Genomic DNA, 22,404 nt, shown 5'->3' with positions numbered 1-22,404 from the left:
ATATTACTCGGACAAAAAAACAAAAATCCTGTGAGCATTTCCCGTGCCGCTCGTGTGTTTTCGTGCTTGCAGTGCCAAAGTGCAGACAAGATGCGGCGCCATACCGCGAGTGTAAGAAAGCTATTTCTCTCAGACATGTCTTCATAACCAGCGCGTGAAACAAGCTTCTATCTTGGGACTGCTTCAAAGAGATCAGCAGCGAGACCTTTACCAAGAGGCCAGTCTTTCTTTCTTTCTATTTATTTATTCTTTCCGCTCATTTTGTCTGCGTTTTGTCTACATATTCATGTTTCTTTCTTTCTTTTCTCTCTTCTTTCACTCTCTCCGTGCTTGCGTGCATGCTGCCGCCACGTGTTCATCGTGCAGTTAGTACTGATTAGCCACTCAATTTCTCAGCCAATACTGCGACTAGAAACATGAACGATCGATCTCAGATCTCTTCCCAAGCAGATCCCCTCCCCTCTCTCCCCTCCCCTCCCCTCCTCACGCACCCCTAAGGCCCCGTTAGTGACGTCACACCATGTGCAAACTGTTCACGAACAGATCAATTAGTGGACAGCCTCAGGCGACGTTCCTATTGGTGGATGGCACAGAACAGCTTCTCAGGGTTTATTGCTGGAGATTAATTAGAGTTCACCAGCAGACGACGATTATTATGATGATAGACTACTGACGATAGATGTCATTAACTGGACCTTCCAGTTTTGTTCTTTCAGTCTCCCCGTGTGAAACTGTTTATTGGTTTGTGAAATATTTCTTTCAAACATTCATAAGGACCTTTTCCAAATCTCTTTTTATAATCGCGAGTCAGAAGTAGTGTACAATATGAGTTCTGATGACAGTGACCGAACAGAAAGAAAAACATAAAATTAACCTATACAGCCATGGGTTTCAACTCCCTTCAGCAATAAAAAAGACACAGAATGCGCCCGAGATGTCTGTCAAATCTCTTTCAGGCTAAATAGGAGAGAACAACAACATGACGTTTGCACTAAAGGCCAGGTACTACTTTCTAAAGCGAAGACAGTTGATACACCTGAGCTGACCTCTATAGGTCGCAACCATTTTGTTTTCAAATATTTCGCCTGATCATACCAACATCTAGTGAGAAGTCTCTTCTTTTAAAAAAAAAATCACTGCCTCATTCTTTGAATTCTAATTTTATTCTTCCGCTTTAAGATTCTGGGATTTCTGCGGAAGAGAAATAAGGTTATTCCCGAAACTTTCAATTTTATTCTTTTTTTTTTTTGGCGGATTTACCATTTAACTCTTTTTTCATCGTCGTTGTAAGCATCAAGAGTAATTCTAGTGTAGAGGCTTATCGTTTTAGCTGCTGAAAACTGCAGGAGATATAGAAGTCTAATTGGTTTAGAATTTATGCTCACATATATGCACAGTGACAGTGTATTCTCTGCTGCTTCGTTAGTGTCCGGTCGATCTTGCGAAAAAAAGCTGAAATTTATCAACAGTTTTAACTACAGTGTGTTTGTTAATACCTTAACTTGTCCTGTCGATGTCTTACTTAAGTAAACAATAATTAAAAAAAGAAAGAAAAAGTTTACAAACATCAAAAAGTAAAAAAAAAACAATATTAAATGATTAAAATACATGTAGTTAAGAAAAATAAACTGTTTCCAAACATGTGCTTTTCATCGAGGGTGTTCCGGTAACTACAATCTGTCATGCTCGCGCACACTCTCTCTCTCACACACAGTCATATACACACACTTACACACCATAAACACTGATTACTCCCAAACTCTCTCTCTCTCTCTCACTCACACACACTTGAAGGCGAAGGTAGAGAAATGGCAGGAGAGAAGTCAGATTAGATTGTGTCGCCGAACTATTTTACCCATCCGTTACATCGCAGTGACACCACCTCGGGAGAATAGAACAAGTACACCCTCACCATCGAAGACGACAAGAAGACATTTTTCGCTTTTCCACTTCCTCCCGTCTCGTGTGCACGTGCAGCACACCGCACGGCAAGACTGGCGTTCTTTCCTATAATTAACTATTTCACTCCTTGCGTATTCTCAATCCCCCTTTTCATTGCACCCGATTAAAAGAGATGAAAACAGATCGTTAAAATGTCAGCTAAATTATTCGTTTGCCCTCCTTTCGCCGTACCTTTCTCCGCCAACACTAAACAGCGTTACTGTCATCAACTGATGAGGACAGCACACTTCATAACGGATCGCGTGGGGTGGGGGGGAATGCACACAAGGTTGACAGCATCACCGTTTATAGACCGACAAATATAGCCACTGGATTTGGAACTGATACACAAACATGCAGACAGGTAGAGCTTGTGGGACACGCAAATACCTACTCAGCAAGTAATTCTAGTGAATTGTCCGTTCACATTACTCTTTGTGCTTTGTTCTTACTCTGTTCACTAGTACTGTGTTGGGCTACCATCAGTCCGTTCACTGGGTGCACAGTACTCGAGTGACGCAGTCTGTTGGGGTTATATCACGGCAAGACAGCCAGCCCTGTGATCAGACGCCACATGCAGAGAAAGAAAAGCGTGCTCGAGACGGGTGCTGAACCAAGGACAGCCAACCCTCGCTGTATTGGTGACAGAGGACAGCCTTGACGCTGTCTGTAGAGCAACTATAAAGTCTAAAAATAGTGCATGCACACACACACACTCAACGAAAGGCATTCAGAATTTAAACACGGATTCACCCCTAAATGACACCGCGCATTAAGCGGAAAATCACGTGTATCTTATCTCCCCTCATAAGTCCTAACCACACCACCCACTGAGGTTTTCAAATGTTAAAATCTGTTTCTATGCAGTTTTAGAGATAATGTATCACAGGACACTTATTGGCGACCTCGAGCAAAATATAAAAGGAATATTATTTCTGTACACCTTCATACATTTCCAAGGAGGCAACTTTTAAATTCTAAACTTCTGTTATAAGAGATCCAGCGGACTGTAATTAAAATGTAATACACGCAAAAATACTAATAATCCGAAGAGAATGTATGGGAACAGACATAACAAGGGATCAAAATGTTGATTGAAGACATAGAAGAGCAGTTGAAACAAGAGCGGTTCTCTCAGACATAAGAAAACATTTAAGACGTTTGGAATTTAAATGGATCAACATTTATTATATACAGTATTTCTTCTCCTTATTTTGAGTGTGAATGTGTTATTTGTGAACTGACATTGCACACAGCAGCAGTGCAATTTATGTTTTAGTGACGGTGAAGACAGCAAACTTTGTTGTGGATCAAGGGACACAACTCCAAATAAAGATTATGAAGGGATTACGTAGAGCAGTAGCTTCCCCTGGAATGTGTACCAACTTTCTCTCGTGCGACTGCGGGTGAAAGTTATGACTTTACCGAATTAAAATACAATACTTCTATAATGTTAGTCACCCCACAGGCAGGTTTGTACAGTTCAGGCCCCCTTTAAACAAATAAGCACGCGTTTGGAGCTTAAATATAAACAATGTTTTAGAACGCAAACATGATCCATATGCAAATTTAGGCAACAGAGATTACATATTTTATGTCTCGACAGCCGTGGGTCATGATGATCGTAGATATCTATTTACCTTTCCGGTATCTTGTCGTACATCGACCACTTGACCCACAACGCACACACTGCTAGTGAGTGTCCCATATTTAGACACACAACGAAAGAGTTAAAAGAAAGATATATTTAGACTGATAGCAATAAAAATATTTCGAAATCCTTTAATTTTCGGAAAACAGCATGTGTAGTGCACTTGAATCTCACGTCGACCACCGCCACCACTACCATCACCACCAACTGAAAAACTCCTGACACCGAAAACAAATTTGCCTCTCTCCTTTCTGTCTCTTCCTCTTTTTTCAATCCTTTGTCGTTAAAGATCCTATAAGTCAGTATAAGATTTCGTTGTCAAACATGAGACAAACCGACGGCACAAACATGCAAGAAAAAAAAAGAAGGAAACAAACCAACAAAAAGCACAACACCGGTGTTCCAAGCTACGGGTATGGCTCTTACTGCTAACATTCGTATTGTTATACCGGAATAAATGTACAGATTTTAAGGTATATCATACGCACATTACAATCTATTTTCACATCATTTTCAGGCTTCAAAGTTGTATCTCCACAATTATCATGCGTCGCACTGCTTATAGTATTTCCATATGATACAAATATACAAAGCTGAATTATAAATATTTTTAGTACTTTAGGTGGAGCTAAATTAGCATTAGCATAACTGTTTTCATTGTTCACTGTTAGCATCATAGATTAGCATCACTGTTTTAGGACAGAAGCTTGTTTTAAAAAGTAAAAACGAAAGCCCGATCTAGCTATTTAAAGGAGGATGCATCAAACATCGAATTTCACCGTGACAATGTTATTACGGTTGTGTTTCGCTAGCAGACGATACATTAACACCTCCGTGGAGCGCAGTCCTCCGTGCGCTACGTACAGCTTCCGGTGGTGCGCAGAGCGCACGGCTACGCTTTTGGGTCTGGACAAGCCGGAAGATGACGTCAGGACGTGCTGTATAAACTTGCCGTCGATGGTGAAGACGCTGACACGGTTGTTGTAGTGGTCGGCGACGAAGATGTTCTCCTGCTGGTCCGAGCAGACGCCGTAAGGCGCCTTCAGCTGCCCGTCGCCGCTGCCGTAGCTGCCCACGGCGTGCAAGAAGTTGCCGTCGGGGTCAAAGATCTTCAGGGAGTGACTTCCGGCGTCGGACACCACGATTTTGCCGCTGGCCGTCACGCAGACGTAGCGAGGCTGCGAGAAGATGTATGGTGTACCAATCGAGTCATCGCCGGCATTTCCAGTGGGACTGGACGTACGGTTATTCTCCTTTGCAATGTGAAACGTAACTGCGGAGGGCTTCTTCCCGTTAAAATGTTGGCCATCTCTGTCGATTTCTTTGTCGCTACTGATCCTGACCCGCCCGGGACCGCGGAGGTAGGTGATAAACTCTCCCGAATTCGTGAAGAGGGCCGCCATGTTGGTCTTGTCGTCCGTCACCACGAACCTCCCGCGTCGATCGCAGGCGATGCCGGTGGGACACGTCAGCAAGCCGTAGCCGAACTCCCGCACGAGGCTGCCCTTGCCAGACCACACCGTCACGCAGCTCTGGCGCCTCAACGCAACGGCCAGGTAGCCGTTGGGTGTGACGCAGGAACTCCACGGCTCGGAGCTGGGCTCTGTTACGAAGTTGCTGACGACACGGCCGCTGCGGCCGACGAAAGCAATGCGGCCGCCCAGGACGTCTGTGACTGCCAACAGGCCTTTGTACACGTGACACACATGCGTGACGTTGCGCAGGGGGTCATGAAGCTCTCCGCCAGCGCTCAGTCGCCCGATCTTGTTGAACAGGCTGGCTACAAAAGGGTCGTGGGCCTGTGATGTCACCACCTCGGCATCCGACAAGCTGCCCAGGCTTGCCGTCCGATAGCGGCTGGAGCCCAGCGGGCTCAGGCAGTCTCTGTAAGTGTCGAGTTTCTGGATGTTGCAGAGATCTTGAGGACAGGTCAGGTTGAAGTGCACGGCTCTTGGTCCAGCTTGCGTTTTCTGCATGCCATGTCGATCTGCCGCATCATCGTTCGTGGTGACCTCGCGGTCATCACCGGTGCCCACAGAACCTAAGGATGCAGTTTCAGAATCTGAGTTCATGCTGCTCTGGTTGCCTAGAGATGAAACTGAGGAGGTGGAGATGATGGATGACTTGCGAAGGTCGTGGACATCACTAGCCAGGGAGAGCACATTGCTGAAGGACAAGTGGGTCAGGGGAGATTGCGAAAGATAGAATGTGGGAGCGGATCCAGCTGGCTTGGACCCTACAATCGGAAAGCCGTTATCTTTCTCCAGGTCAGCATGTTTTTTCCATGGTCTCTGCTGCTTTTGTACATCATCTGGGTGCAGAAGGAGAACGAAAATGAATAGTTGCAGCTTTCAAACAGCAAGTTTATGACCTTTTTGACTACAGAAATATTATTATAGTGATTTCATGAGCATAGTTCACTGGCAACAAGCTAGATGTAATAAAAAGCATAATGCTTAAAAAAAATTTCTCCCTGTCCACGGGGCACTGCCGTGTAACTGATTACAGACGAAGTAAAGACGACGCAATGACTCTTTGCCTTTATATGCACCTTGGATTCGCAGCAACTTGCATTCACTTCTCTACCCAGGCATGCAGGCAAAAGTATAGAAAAAAGCCCTCTCATCTAAAACTAGTTACATATCTATACAGAATTCTAAACGAATGAAAAGACTATTTAATGAAACATGTCCTTACTCCCCAAGAAAGAATAATGAAATGTTGTGTTAAGGTAAAATAACGATAAATAATAAAACCTTGGATAGAAGGACAACATGAGTGGGACATGTCTTTTGTGATGTCACTGGTTTCCTCTGGTGCACATTTATCCAACCGCTGTCCTTGTTTCAATAAATTTGGAACAGACAAGATGCGAAACCCTTTCTTCAAGCTCAATGAATCTGCAACAACGATGACATTGGTTTCATGATGTGAAAGAAAGTATAACTAAAAGCTTTCAAGAAGAATATTCGGCTCAAAACATGCGAGCTCGTTAAATGGTTTTGTGTTTTTGCTTTGTTTTGCTTTGTTTTGTGTCGCGTAACCGCCCCCGACGTCGCCGGATGCAACCGCTCGAACAGCACAAACGCACAACCACTCGCTCTGCCAGAGACGGCGCGACGTTCCAATCGAACAGCAGACCACACAGCAATGACAAAGACAAAATTACCGTACAAAATAAACTAATTTATTACACACATAAAAATAACACAACCCACAATAAAAAAAATATCAAAGATCAGAACAAACAAACAAGCAAACAAACAAAAGAATAAATAAAATACACGGCCCTGTGCACAAGCGAGAGAGACTAAATACACACAGAGTACACAGCACCCGCGCGCACTGCGGGGTGGCAAGTCTATTGTCCGCTGACTGCCTCTTGCCCGCTGACCCTGTGTTGTTCCAGAGCTGACCCCCGCTCTTTTTCGCTTTCAGGCACACCTTCCCCGAGCGCCTTTTGTAAACGCGACGCTTGAGCTGTAGGCTTGGCCGCACAGAAGGGTCACGTGGTCACGCGCTCACGAGGTGATGAGGGTGGACGGATTGATGGGTGGACAGCTGGACCTTGACACAATGGCGGGCGTAGATGGCGAAGTGGAAATAAAAGCGTGGACGAAGAGCGAAGGAAAACGAGAAGAATGTGAAGAAACGACGACAACGATGACAAAACCACAATCCACGAAAAAAAAACAACAACAAAAGCCTGTGGAGAGAACAATCCACACAAATGTTCAGTCAACAGGCGGATCTCGCAAATGCTTACCTGACATGCCACACACTAAAAAATCTGAACTTAGTCATTAGCATGCACAAATCCTCTCACGCGCACTTCCACCCGCCGATCAGGGTCCCTACCGACTAGAATAGTGTGGAACCCAAAAGAACAGACAGCTACTCACCCGAACGGCTTATGACAGGTCGATTGACGGAGAGAAAAACACGGCTATCAGGGCCACGGTCTAACACCGTTCCACACGTCCGGCACGGTCCGCTGCTGGATGAAGACGACAGAAAAAAACGCACCAAAGGACTGCGCGTGCGCGAAGAAAGAAGGTGAAGAAAGGGGGGGGGGGGAGGAAGTCAAGGGGGAGGTGCTGTCCAGTCCCGAAAAGAAGAGGGACCTTCGAGCAGCTGAAGCGTGACGACAAGCAGGGTCAGGGCTCTTCAGCTCTCCAGGCGGATATTAGTTCGTGGTTGCATTGTGCTTTATTGGGTTTCGTCCCTGGCATCACAAATTAACTGTGTGAAGTCCACGTGGCGCCTACACGAGTTGCTGTCCCTGTCAATCTAGTACGGTTACGCAACGCGTGTGTATCCTACGTAGTTTTGATTTGCGTCCCCTGTTTTCGTAACGGTTGCCATTCCTCCTCCGTCCAGGAACTAGATCGAATGTCTGCGCACTTCTCGCTTTCATTGTGTGTGAAAGCTGTCGCCGTCTCAAATGTCTGCCACAGCACGCGACAGTCACCTCGCCTCGTGACACGGGACTACGTGATTAGCATCCTGTCACGTCATTAAATATTCGTTACGGCTGCTAACTGTAGCCCTCCATTAGCAAGAAGGACGGAAAAACACAGGGAAAAGGTATTTCAACAAATCCCTAACAAGCTCTGATGAATGAGTCAGGAACTGCACACTGTAAATAAATATAATAAACACAGCAAGTGATGTACCGCAGTTTATATTGGTATCAACATGGTCTGCATGTTGTACTACTGGACAAAGAAAGTATTCTGGTCCTGCGAGGCTGATGAAACACGTTGGAGAATGTTTAACATTAGCATTTCGTCAAGTGACATTCAAGAAGTATCTGATGTTTTTCATTGTATTTATTATCATATTGTATCGTTCTACAAGATAAAATTACTCGTGAAAGTAGGGTCTACATCACAGACGTGTGAAAATAATCGAAGAGGAGATACCATGGAACTACCGTAAATTTTAATCAGTCAAGAAATAAACGCACGAACATTTGTCTCATTCTTTCTTTCTTTTTTTTCTCTCTCTTTCTCTCTCACTCACAAGCGAACACTTACAAGTATCGCCGCCTACAGATTAACATTTTTGTCAGCGAGCTCTGTACCATAATCGCTGTTCATACAACATACACCAAAGCTCAAAGTCACGATTATTCTAACAGCAAGACCATTAACCCTCTAATTCTACAGCAGACCTGCTTTTCTGTACTGTAGCTGAAAGATGTGGATGTCTGAATAAATGCTAACTAATGAAGAGGTTCTCGTGAAACAATTGCTGCAGTTGAAGGAGAAACACTCTAGCAGTCTTAAGGGGAGTTTGGAAACAAATCCAGTAACAGCAGCCGTTGATACTGAAGTTTAGAGAGTCCAAGCAAACATTAACAGTTCAAAGGAAAAGTTTTAAAGTTCATCCTCTTACCGTGTGGATCAGATTTCCTAGGACGATGTAGTGCGCAGGACAAAGACGCTGGTGATATTGTGAAAATGTCCATCACTTGTCGGATTTTCTCTCTCTCTCTTCCGATGCCTCACTTCATGTGCTTCATTCATATGTTAATAAACACCGTCCAGCGACCGGAGCAAAGGGAGGTAATCGTTATCAGAGATATTAAGTCATCTTCGCCTCCTTTCATTTTTTTCCCCCTTTCCCCCTCTCAAATCTTGCGCATTGTTTAAACGGCAGCCAGTCACGTTGATTGTAACAAAATGTGTTCGGCTACAGCCTGACAGTGTCTACAGAAATGATTGCGGGAACTAACTGGATCAGGGGCAGGGATGTGAGCCTAGGCTGTGTTGGGCAACAGAAAATCTAGCAACCTTATCGCATAAACTTGGTTATCTCTCGATTCAGTTTCGAGACGGAAAAGAAAAAAAAAATATAAAAAACTGGGGCAGGTCAGAGAGCGGCAGGCGTGCAGGTCGCCATTATATCGCGTTTTGCTGACTACCTGCATCATGAGCGTCCTCGAATCACCTCCGGATTATCTTACCTTTCATATGCTCCTTTTTGCGGAGAAAATGTCCTTGTATTTTACTGTTTTGCGTTTTAGTAGGATTTTGTGTGTAAAAAAGGTAAGAACTGGTACATCTGGGGAATTGAAAATTTTATGTCGAGCGCTTCCATTGGAAGGTTCGTGGGGATAAAAACAAGTACAGGGTAGGGGCTACCTCAGATTCCTCCTTCAGGCATGATGGGGGATTTTTTAATGAAGACGTCCGTGGTACGTCGTATATGAAGATCGCTGGCAGGCAGACGTACCGGTCGTTGGGGAGGAGAGGGGGAGAGGGAAGAGGAACCACACAAAAAGACTCAGCAGCTGACAAGCCCAGCCACTCACACCTGTGTTTGGCGACAGTGAGCAGATCCTGCACAGGATGACCAGTCCACTCCTTCACGTTTGTCAACCAGTTCTTCCTGTGGCCATTGCGGGCAAGCTACCATGAAGGTACCAAGGTGCCGGAGCACATGAATAACCAGACCAGCTTACCACAAGTAGAGGTTCCTGGTGACCTATGAGTGTGGCGACCACGTTTGGTGCAAAATCTTTTTGTCTGTGTACGAGATTCGGGGCAGTCACCTCAGGTACTGTATAGGTTGTCGTTTGCTGCATATTGTGAAGGGTTACGGTTAGCACCATATCTAAATTTTCACTACAAAAAAAATTATTGTCATTGTCATTCTCAGTCTACTGTTTCGAAGAAAATACACAGATTGATTAAACTCGACATCTTATGTCCAGATACTTTAGTCAGCCATCGACCTCAAACAACACTTCAGTCCATGTTAACTATCAGCGCCATCATAAAACATCGCTTCCCATGTCAACAACTTCTAACTGCAAGCGAATACATAAATTAATAGCTACCATGTGAGAAAAGACAAACTCTGTCTTTTTTTTTGTTTGTTTTGATGTTTTTGCATCTGTTGCAGGTGATAACAGCCAGACCAGTCACATCCTCTGAAGAGTAAAAGCCACAAACTGTAAATTTCTTAGTGAAAAAGACTTTATTTGTTAGCCTGTTTAATTTTTGTTATTATAAAACTTCAATTACCTGTGAAATTTCTCCTATTTTGAGCTTTTGTTTAATGTTAAAACATAAGTTTTTAAGTACACAGCCCCAATATACAGTCAAAACAAATGCATTAGCAATCAATAAATTCATAAACAAAAAGTGTTCACAAAGACGAACATACCATTTCAAAAATATCAGGGTTGTCGTTGCAGACAAGCCATATACTCTCCACGATTTAACGATTTAAAATGTTCAAATAATAATTTGATGTTAAAAATCCATCTAAAAATTCATGAAATTGTATAATTTGGAAAAAATTGTCTACCATATCCTTATGAGTTTGGAATGTTTAGTTAGCATCATTTGATAAATAAAAGTAACAAATGTCAACATCTTGCAACAATACTGTAAGAGCTAGTAGAGTGAAATCATACACACTTTATACACAAAGCAGCATATTGTCATACAAAATTTTGATCTCATACCCTTCAGCATGGCACAAACTGGGGAAAATCCCAACTACTAACAACCAGATTAAAAATAAATTATCAAGAAGTTCCTGGTAAGAAAGTGACATCATCATTGCCAGCAGTCACAAAACACTGGAACTTGCTACTAACAGCTCTATAATAATCATAAAACAATCATTCAGCACAATTAGTCTACGGATGTACATCGGCGATTTTCATCACTACCGCCATCAGTCATAGAAACCTCCGATACTTGTCATGCCCCTGATCCTTTGCATATACGGAGTGTCATTTAGAATCAAAAAACAAGTTAGACATATGAAATGGAAACAATTTCATCCAGTATTGTTTCTCCAAGTGTGACATTTCATGAAGTAAAATTTGTGTTTTCTGTACTGGTCACTGTGTGTGTTGGTGTCCCTTAGCATAAAACTAATTGAGAGGACTGCTGTCTTTTTGTTTCATTCCACTGGTGTCTTCTGTTGTTATGTACTTTTTTTGTGCAGTACACCTCTATTTTGGATTATCCTATGCCTGCGCCAAGTCGTTTCCACCTGTAGACCACTTTTTCCACTAACGATCTCTGCAAACTGTTGTTCGTCTCGGTGATTTTGTCTGCAATTTTTCACAGGATGCAACTATAACATTTTGTTTCTAATGTAAATACCATGCAGGCTTCACATTTTGTCATCTACAGGCTTCGTGCTTTGTTGCTGTATCTTCCGCTACATATTTATATTTCACATCTATGAGTGTATATGTCGACTGCACGCTTGATGAAAAGTTTGTTTCTTGCCTCTTTCTCAATCTGTGATAGCATCACGGTCACAAATACTCCCCTTTGGTTTCAAAACTGATGACTACGTGCCATTTAGCATATTATGGTCAAGGTTTCAATTACTGATAAAATCAGGTTATTCAATGTAAAAATGCACTTGTACATAATGTATACTAGCCACACATCCACTCAAATACTTGTCCTCTATCTTATCAACAGCTCCTTAAGACCATACATTTAAAATATTTACCTTAATCAGAAATTTTTGTACAAAACACACCTAACATTTACTCAAAAAACACCACAAAAGACATTAAAAATTTATGAATAAATAAAAATAATGCATGTAAATAAAATGTGTATATATTATGCACTTAAAATAGCAATCACAGGTGAGCTTGTTTCATTTGACACAGATACTGACAAACTTTTGTTACCCCTTTCAATTAACACAGTATGGATATTTACAGTTTTTTTTAAAAAACATAACAGTATAATGAGGATCTTGCAATACAAATAATATGTGATCAATACAAATAATATGGCTTCTCGCTCATCTGCATGTGTATGGTTTTATGCTGAAATTACATTCAACACAACTGTCTGCAAGTATATGTAAATATGGTAAGACTATACAACATTTGAAAATAAGCATAACTGTTAATTATAAATGGGACTGTAATAACATAAGATCAGATGAAAGCCCCTGTTGTTTTGTAAATAAAAAAAGAAATAATTAGAAATGTATAAAGTATGTTAAAGAAATTTGCTATTTCCAGACAACTATATGATATCGATATATATGCATTAAATACAAATGGAAATGAAATCATAGATAAATAACAGGGTGAAAAGAGTAGAACAGCCATTCCTTAAAATGTGCCTCTGTACCTTTTTTCACATCCACAAAGGCCAGCTTGCACTTTTGCAGCCAGATGAATGCCATAGAATATGTCATTTATGCTGTGAAATATTTGTAGAAATTATAATATTCTTTAAGTGAATTTGTAGCTTGCTATTTATATCAGATGTACAGTAGCAAGTCACAAATATGCATTTTGTATATGCCCTATCAGATTACAAATAAAATCATCCAGCCTATCAAACAACAAAGAAATCCACAATATACAATATATATGTGCCATGTGGTGCACACATATATTGATGACAATCTCAGTGGATGTAAAACAGATCTGAATAGCCAAATAAAAAATCCTGATGGCAGCCATTAAGTAAATAGGTCAAGGGATCAAATATGATCAAATATGCGCTTTATGTCTGATTATTGATGCAAAAGCATTCACTATTATACAATAAATGTCCAAGATGCACTATTTTCATCTAACACAAGCTTTGTAATCATCAGTACAAACATTACTAACCCTGCCAAAACAGCCTTGTGAATGTACAATTGAAAGAAAGACTTGCTGTAGTGGCAGAGGAGTCAAAACATTAAATTTATATTAACACTGTTAATATGAAAATTAAGGCACTTGTCGTATTGCTGAATGAACCCTCTTAGTCTTATGCCTTCCTTGACAAAGGTCACCATTAACACCTTCAAGCATTGTCTTTTCTCTCATTGTCTTTCTTGACATTTGAAACTAATAAATCTATTAAAGAGCCACATAATGCCACAGTATCAATTTTCACATTCCCACATGCGCCCCACAATAGGATCAACAAGTAAAATAAACTGCAAAACAGTTAAACATCTGATGACATGTCCGATTTAAGAAAACACAAGCTGAAGAAACAAGTTTCTAGTTAATCTTTACAAGCCATGACCAACTCGGAGGATGCTGAAATATCTACTATTTACTGCCAGAATACACAGTCAGTTCTTATTACCAGGTTTGCCTTGCACGCAAGACCCATCCCTATGAACATTTAAATGCGGAAAAATAACCTTTATAGTGCATTTTGATAACTAATCTTTACTGATGCAATGTCATTCATTTCAAGAATTTGGTGGCACTTGATATTTGATGGCACTATATTACATGTTGCCACTAAAATTTTCATAGTACCAGTTCCCGGTTACAAGTACCTTCTTTCAAAAAAGGTTTTTTTTTACAAAAGTAATATATTGCTAAAAATCCAACACTGTGGTAAAATTTGACAGAAAGTAAAATATTTGTGCAGTTTATTGCTATGTTTGTAAGAACAATCGTTTGTTTTCTCTCTTTCATGCACTGATATTTTCTGCTCATGTCCCTCGTACAACATTAACTATAAAAGTGCAACACAACACCCGTACAATTTTTGAACCATAACTAGCCTCATAGTTATGAATATTCATAGACCATGAATAAAATATGCAAGAAATGGAACAGTTTTGTAACATCCATTCAACCAATACCTACAGAGAAAAATATCCGAATTGAGCACAATGGAGATCCTCATACCATAATTTCTTTACTACTTCTCACAAAACTGCTACATGAGATGAACTATGATAGCTCTTCCATCAAGCTAGTCCAATTTAAAATAGCTGCAGGTATTTTTAATGTCTTCTATGAAAAATAAATTGAATTTCATTTAAAAAAATGGTTACGAGAATGCTTGAATTACAGCATGAACTGGAATCAATGCAATATGTGATAAAATTCCATACCGCATCCTTCAACGACAAATGATTGACAACTATTTTGGTGCAGTGTCACAGTGCCTCCAAAGTTTCAAAGAAAAATTGCATATATCTTGTTACTGACATGTTGCTAGCAGTCTTGTAGTGAGGCAGTATTCAATATTTGTCTCTTCACAGGGCATTCTAAAATACAGAAGTGTTAATCTAAAATATTATGTGCTACCTAAAAGAAACCTGAGAATATGGGCATGTAATATTTACTGCTAAGAGAAATGGTTAATTCCTTGTTCAGGAACACACAACAAAGTTGACATATTTTTGAATGGAAAAAAAATTCTTTGATGTTATACAGTACAAAAGTGAAAGAGATCCTGACAATGTATACCCTGATCAAGTAAATGCAGTTGAAGATTAGGGACCGTATATGGAAAATACAGCTGTCTTCCAGCATTATATTGAGTCTAAAAATATTATTTAATGTGATTCTTTTCAGATGTTTCATTTTGTTTTGTTAAAACGTGGCATTGTGCTTCTCTGCAGCAAGTTTTAAGAAGTACATATGCGATCCATGTGCAGTTGAATTGGATATTGCACACCAAGCCACAGCTTCTACTGCTGGTGTTGCCTGAAAAATGAACATAAAAGTGTTAAATGTAATGGTTGCTTCTGTAGACAGATTTCTGTCAAAGGCATCATGAAGGAAGAAAGGTGGACGACCTGGGCACTGCAAAGGATGGGATGCCTAAATAACTTTTAATTTTACTATTTGAAAATAAAAAGATGCAATTTTAATACACATTAAAAATACAATTTAATCATTTTCAGCTTTCATACTTTCACAATAACTCCCAGCTTTAAGCTTTTAATCAAAAACTTAGTCCATTAAAGGTATTGTTTGATTTGTCTTCTACAAGCAGATATTTTAGCTGATGGTGACTCAGGTGCAATTTGCTCTGTTCACCACTGGTTTCTGTTTCTCTCCCTTTTTAACTAACATGACACTGTGTATCTTCTTTGGTAAAGACACAATACAGTTACCTACTTCAAAACCAGAACTATTGTCCAGTTGAACGTTGTCAAGGACAAAAAATATACAAGATTGACCTACCCTCAGCTCCACGTTTCTAAAGAGATCATCATCATGATAGTTGATCACGTGTGTTTCCAGCCAGGCATTGTCAGTGTTCCTAGCATCATCAGCATAACCCTTGTACAACTACACAAGGACAAAGATAACAACAATAAATTTGAGAAGTAGTCTGACGATCTGAGCTATACAAATAATATAACAATCAGCAATGTCTTCTTCCACCTCTCTAATAGAATAGAGTAATAGCTTTGCTGTCTTGGGTTGTTTCCACCTGCTCACGATTCTTAAGTCCCAGTCATTAAGACATAGAAATTGGGGTGAAAGGGGAAGTTTTAACTTACTCTTTACAGAACCTCTTTTTCGTTTTTGTTTTCACAAATCGCCAGCAAAACTGAACTGATAAAGGGAGACAAATAAAGGTGTTACGTTTGACAGGACTGTCACTGGCTGTGATAGCCTCCCCTATTTACTTTTGGCCAAATCTTGATCTCTCCCAAAAAACCAAACCAGAAAACAGAATATCAATATTAATGCTGTCAGAAGCCATAATGTATGACAATCTAATCTAATTCTTGTGACAAATGCTGTATAAAAGACTGATCTCTCTGGACAAGCTAATTACTCAGATGTTTTTAATAAGCTTTTTAATGTTTATATTGAATGGTACTATTCGTTTCAGTTACTGTTTTAGTCATCACCAGAACATTATGAACACAATTACCTCCTCGCCATGTTTTGACAGTTCATTCAAGCCTTGGCTGATTTTTGCCTTTTTCACCTGTAGGTCATCTTTTATGGAATCTGAAGGTTCAAAAAGGAAGTATTTTTCCAGCACCTGCCATGGCATCTTCATGTTTTCCGCGACACCCTGAAAAAGGTAAAAAGTACACATCTTTAAATGAAGTTGCTTATTTATTATGTTTATGTATTCATAGGTGATTCTCTTTTTCTTTCTGTGATTGCTTGTGTTAGTGGGTGGATGAGTGAAAATGTGTGATTGGAACAATATACCCAGTAATTAACATTGGAAAACAGCACACACTTAAGCCTGTTTAAGACTATTAGAATGAAAGGTCAAGATCAAAAACAAGCTTAACTGGTGATTTTGCAATTCTCTCTTCTGTAAGAACAGTTAATAACTTTTTAAGTTCTGTTTAAATACGATAATTGATCATCATGGCAGAACATGAAATCTACTGAGACAAAAATTAAACTTACCTGTTTGGCTTATTCAGAACTGAGGACAAATAGTATTAATTAGAAAAGTTTATTACTTGAGTTTATAATTAAAAAACTAAGCTTACTCCAGGAATGGACCACTTCTTGCTGTCAGATCTTATAGCAATAAACTCTAGAACACGTTTTCCATCAATGATGACAATATTCCCCAGGAAATCACGTTTCCACCTATGATAAAAAGTAGAAAGGCTAATTTCAATCATCTTGAACCAGGGACAACATCATTCACATTAATTTACATAAGATAATTTGTGTCTACATGTATCACAGTATTTAATAATGGGACAAATCCATGTTTATATGTATGTGTGCATCTGTCTCCTTTTAAGAAGAATATTTTCTTTGGCAATAAGGTAATCAAGCAGTCAGAAATTTACATGCATGCTTCATCTTGAAACACCTCTACCTCACAAATGATCAGATAATGATGAAAATAATGATGCCAATTCTCACCTTGTGACTAAAGCATTGAAACCTATATTTGGTCCCCATCTGCCAAATAGTCCTCGACCTATAATACCTGTACGTCCCACAGGGTTTAATGGAAGGCCGTTAACCACTTTATATTTTCCTTGAAGACTAACACGTGAAATTTTTGCCTTCTCGTCAAATTTATTGAAGGAAAAAAGCCCTTCTCTTTCATTTGGTTGCCTGAAAACAGTGAAGGATGTATACAGTATATTTATTACACTAAGCAATTTAACAATTATGCAATCGAAGTATTTTTTTCTAGGAGAAATCAAGTGTTACAGCCATACTATATTTAATTTCCTCTCTTCCTCCCTATGCGCATGAGTATGTGTGCGTGTGAGTGCACAAACATATGTGTTGATGTATGTTGGCCTTTACGTAACCATTTAATGTGTGATAAGCATTATACTATACCTCTCATTAATCTTTAAAGTAACAAAGTCCCCAACATTACTGCTAGATATGGTCTACCAAGCAAATATAGGTGACAATTTTTTTTTGGACGTAAGTCAAAATTATGTCTGCTTTCTGTACAATTGCTTTACTTAAGCTTACAAAGCCATATGTGTGGAGGATAATGCACTGTGCTGTGCAACCAACTTAAGCTCATTTTCCCATGCAGAATCTTAAAAAAAAACAAAAAAAACAACAAACTCACAGCTGCAACAAGTCAATAGCATCAGTCCCTTCTTCATTTTGTAACACTTTCTGGGCAGTGTAATTAACTGGATCATATTGTGGAAAATGTATCTGTGAATGTAAAAAGAGTATAGTCACCATTTAAAGTAGAATTTAACATATAAGGACATACAACCCAAACACAATTATTGTATTTTTATTATAAGGGAAGTTTGTGTTCTTGAAGTCTACATTTTATATCTTTTAATCAGCATATGCAAGTATACTATAGCTTATGTAATTCGTTTTGTACGCTTTCCATCCTGTAACAAACGAGACAGAACTGTTCTGCTATGACTAGAGACATTCAGCATTCTCACAGTGAACACCCCAAACTATATTTATTCTGTTTTAAAAGCAACTTTTCTTGAGTCATCAGTTACCTGGAAGTAATGGATTATGACAAAACTATTCTCAGTTACAACTAGTCTACCATCACCAAAGACACAACACATTTGTAAAATAGCTCTGTAGAGCTGGTTACAGTTTCTATATTTACTTACATCCCATGAAACCTTATCATTTGGGACTGGAAATCGTTCAACAAAGCTGCCAGGATATATCGCAGAGCGGGAAATGATATGCTCTTGAGAGTGTCTGTCCACTTCTGACAATGACAACTGTTTGACTGTTGTAGATTTTGGCTTTTCTAGTTTTTTTTCTGGAATTGATATCATTTTAAAGTTTTTAAGTTCATGACAGTACTAATTATTTTATTGCATATTTATAGTCGTTATTCCCTCCTACTAATGACTTGGTCATAATTATTATTAAAACTGAAAAGGTCATAAAAACAATCTCTGACACAAGACCAGAATATCTTCAATTATGGTACACAAACTTACAATTTTTTTAACAACTTGAAAGAGCTCTTAATAAAGAATGAAGGATTCATAACTAACAACATGAAAGAAATTTAACTTGTACTTTAAATGATATTGCATGGTGCTTGAGGAGTTAAGGAGGCTGTGTTAATTAAGGAGTCATAATGTTTTATACTAAAATGTTCTTGCTTATCCAGTGATTACTAAGGAAAACATTTCAGCACAATAGGCCCTGCTTACACCCAGGAATCAACCTTTGACTTGGACAAACTGTAAATTTAATGATATCTTTTATAAACATAATGTGTGAATGAAGACCATAAAGTAGTGATGTATATTTCAACCTTTCCAATTAACCACTGCTTTGCATGAACTAAAGAATGTATACCACATGTTTAATGATGATGTGTGAAATATTACCTACTGTCTAAGTAGGAAAGTATTAATTTTTTATTTTTCAATTATGTAATCTGAGAAAGAAATTATTTAAAACACTCCTATAACAATAATCATTGCAACTTCATTTTGCAAAAATATAACAGCTCATTACAAGAAACTAAAAAGACATTTCATCAGAAAAAAGAATCGTCATTTGATGATATGTAAGCATCAGCTAAGAGATGTAGGACAGGTCATTGTTTTAACTTATCCAGGTAAAAAAACAAATCAATCGATGAAATAAAAAAAAAAAAGAAAAAGATCAGAGGATGAAAGATATAAGGATATTAACAACAAAAGCAATGTCTCCTTAGTATTAACGCCAATGTCAATAAAATAATTCACAAAGCAACAAAGCAGAGAGCACACTCTGCACACCACAAAGTGAACAGAACAAACATGAAGATGAACTTCAATACATTTCTTTACATTTAAACAAAGCTTCAAACCTAATCAACAGAATGATGGCAGAAGATCCTTGCTGCACACCAAGAACTGAAGAAAAAAAGCATGTGCAGTCTAAAGGAGGCATTAAAACCCTGATAATTATCTGCACCAATTATCTGACTTAAACAGCAGTACTTTCTAATGATGGGGATTCACATCATTTCCAAACATAGCTGGAAGGATCTTAAAAAAAAAATCTTAGGAATGTAGTACAATGGTTAGATATACATTTGGCAGAAGCAAATTAATGTGATAAGTACAAATAGATCTTTATTTGCCTTTTGTGTGATGTAGACACACAATGTTATGACACAGATGTCAAGGTCTCTCACAACAGCAGAAAAAGAATACACTAAATATACAGGAAGATCACATATCTCAGTACAATACAGAAAACAAATTGTAAAATACTGCTATCAGATCTGTGTGCATGTCAGAATGAGACATGATACAGAACTCCAACGTATCCTCTGCATCCCCTCTCCCCAACCTCTCCATTGATTTCAGCAGACAGTAAGAAATTATTTGAAACGTGCTACAGTTTACAGTCTGAACGACTTTGTTTTATGGATAATATATTATTGTATACTAAAATAAATAAAAGTTACAAGAAAATGGCAGTATTCATCAACCTGCAAAAATCTTTCTTAGAAAACCTACCACAGGCAATAACAAGGCAGCAGGAGAAGGGTAAATACACTTAATGCCAAATAAAGCTGCATTCACTCTAGCTCAACAATCATGGTCTCACCATCAGGAGAATATACAATCGGCTTTAGTCTCAAAGCCTTGGGATGGTTAGGTAAACATTCTGCATATACACAATGTGTCAAACAAAACTTTTGAGCCGTAAAACACAAGGTAGTATTCCAACAAACAGAAGTCTATACAATTAACCCTTTCCAAAAAACATTTTTTCATCTTTTAATTTGTTAATTTATTACTAATAAATATATGCTTCTATACCAAGGAATTATTTAATATATTAATGGGTAATGATACCTGAAATGTTTACAGTATTTTATCAGATTTTGTTATTCATCAATATTTTTGATTATGAAGGTGGTGATATACGATGATGAAAAAGAGAAACAGAAAGAAGAGTAAAGAAAGGAAGTGAACAAAAATATTCTGTAGCATTACAAATCCATGCTTCTAATTTTGTATGTCTGCATTTATTTATCTATATGTAGATAATTCTGTTATTTGTAAGCTCTAATTTATTATTTATGGGGCAATATTTACGAAAAGAAAACTGATTTAGGGAAACATTGTTAAAAAAAAATTTGTGGCAATTTCTAAGCGTTTATCAGCTGCTATGTTTCTTACCAACATCAGACCCAGGAAAAGAGGTTGTGGTAGCTCCTGAGGTGATGACTTCCATCGATTTCATGATGCTGCTCAAAACCTGAGATGTGCTAGTCATCTACACAGAGGGCAAAAGTTTTATTGTTCATTTAGAGCACTGACATTGTGTAGACACAAGCAACAGTAAAATAAGAAAGTTAAATTTTAATGTTGATGAAAGAACTTTGATCACTTTGTGATCTATCTCCCTATTGTCAGTTCATGATAGAGCAGAATCAGAGCCTTGCTGAATCATATTTTAATGAAAAAAAAGCATCAATCTAAATTTTTTAAATGATAGATAAATGTACAACAAAAATGCACAGTCTTTTATGTATTCATAAGAATACAACATACTTTAGAACAGACCTACATAAACATAACCAACAGACTGCTGAAGAACCAGGTCAGTGAGTGGACTATTCTTCAAAACGAACAAGGTCAAAAGTAAAATGAGATTACAAATGACTCTTAATAATGCTCCGCTGATCAAGAAAGATGAAGCAGCTCTTATGCTGCCTGCTAAACCCATATGTTCAAACCTCCTTAATGGAGGAAAAAAATTAAACAGACCTCAAAGGCTACTGTCTACTGTCAAAAAAGTCCCTGTTGAAGTCTACACTTCAAACCTCTTTCCAGAATTAGCAGCTATAAAGTTTCTTTGGGGTGGGGGGATCAAGAGGTATAGAGATCTGCTGTGCTTAAACTGATCAATTGAAAAAATAAATTAGAGAATTTAAAATTTAAAAACCCATAGACACACATGTTCTTCTAATGCAGCCATGCGCTGGTGTAGCTGTGGTGACATGTGCACTACTTGTTGCTGTACAGGCACAGAATCTGATGTTTGGATAGGTCTGGGTCCAGGTGTTGTTGCTACATGCTGACTTTCTGACATGTCATCTACTTTGGCACTCAACAGTTCCAGTCTGCCATCAAATGTAACAATATATTACATACAGTATACATATATAGATATAATCACATAATGTCTGACCACTGTTCTAATTCCATTTATTGAATATTGACTCAAAGACTTCAAAAACTTGCAGAAAACACTACTGATTTCAACAAGAAAAATTATATCTTTTGACACACAATTAAACAGCTGCTAACTTGTTGTACACGGCAAATTAGAAGCAAAAATAATTTATTAATACAAGAATGTACAGAACTCAACACTCTAAGAGCCAATACATAAATCCATATAATAACAATATAACACATAAATCCCTAATTCTCTACGACAATGCTGACCTATTTGCTTCCACTCACCTCTCCACAACTGTCCTAACCCTGCTCTCCACACTGTCAGCCTCCCTAGCTTCCATCTTTGTCAGATAGTTGTCAGCAATAATGTTCTCCCACTGTACCAGCTGCTTTTCTTCATTGGGGTTTTCATAGCGCTTCCCTGCACAAGAAATAATAAAATTATGCTTGAGAAC

General features: G+C 38.7%; 2 protein-coding genes across 7 annotated transcripts in view; both read right to left on the bottom strand.

Annotated features, from left to right (window-relative positions):
- Positions 1-3,671: 3,671 nt before the first annotated feature.
- LOC112556435 lies at positions 3,672-9,209 on the bottom strand. Of its 2 annotated transcripts, none has more exons than XM_025225445.1 (3): positions 8,993-9,209; positions 6,349-6,492; positions 3,672-5,903 (listed from the first exon to the last, which is right to left on the bottom strand). In XM_025225445.1, the coding sequence occupies exons 1-3, from the start codon at positions 9,063-9,065 to the stop codon at positions 4,354-4,356; spliced, it is 1,767 nt and encodes a 588-aa protein (XP_025081230.1). In that variant the 5' UTR covers positions 9,066-9,209; the 3' UTR covers positions 3,672-4,353. The 2 variants fall into 2 exon arrangements, with proteins under 2 accessions (XP_025081230.1, XP_025081231.1); XM_025225446.1 differs by lacking the exon at positions 8,993-9,209 and adding an exon at positions 7,495-8,150.
- A 1,355-nt stretch (positions 9,210-10,564) lies between these two features.
- LOC112556434 (transient receptor potential cation channel subfamily M member 2-like) overlaps positions 10,565-22,404 on the bottom strand; it is a 36,495-nt gene continuing 24,655 nt past the window's right edge. For 4 of the 5 annotated variants that reach the window (XM_025225439.1, XM_025225444.1, XM_025225442.1 and 1 more), the window contains 11 exons: positions 22,235-22,370; positions 21,723-21,888; positions 20,942-21,038; positions 20,364-20,423; positions 18,407-18,564; positions 17,884-17,975; positions 17,208-17,405; positions 16,820-16,922; positions 16,237-16,383; positions 15,534-15,641; positions 10,565-15,050 (listed from right to left, as the gene is read on the bottom strand). In XM_025225439.1, coding sequence (XP_025081224.1) covers positions 14,937-15,050; positions 15,534-15,641; positions 16,237-16,383; positions 16,820-16,922; positions 17,208-17,405; positions 17,884-17,975; positions 18,407-18,564; positions 20,364-20,423; positions 20,942-21,038; positions 21,723-21,888; positions 22,235-22,370 — 1,379 coding nt within the window. In that variant the 3' untranslated portion in view covers positions 10,565-14,936. The remainder of the gene's footprint in view (positions 15,051-15,533; positions 15,642-16,236; positions 16,384-16,819; positions 16,923-17,207; positions 17,406-17,883; positions 17,976-18,406; positions 18,565-20,363; positions 20,424-20,941; positions 21,039-21,722; positions 21,889-22,234; positions 22,371-22,404) is intronic. The other variant, XM_025225443.1, reaches the window with a different exon arrangement.

Source organism: Pomacea canaliculata, linkage group LG2 (genome assembly GCF_003073045.1).
Source record: "Pomacea canaliculata isolate SZHN2017 linkage group LG2, ASM307304v1, whole genome shotgun sequence".
Taxonomy (NCBI): Eukaryota; Metazoa; Mollusca; class Gastropoda; order Architaenioglossa; family Ampullariidae; genus Pomacea; species Pomacea canaliculata.
This window is presented reverse-complemented; position numbering and strand designations above follow the sequence as displayed.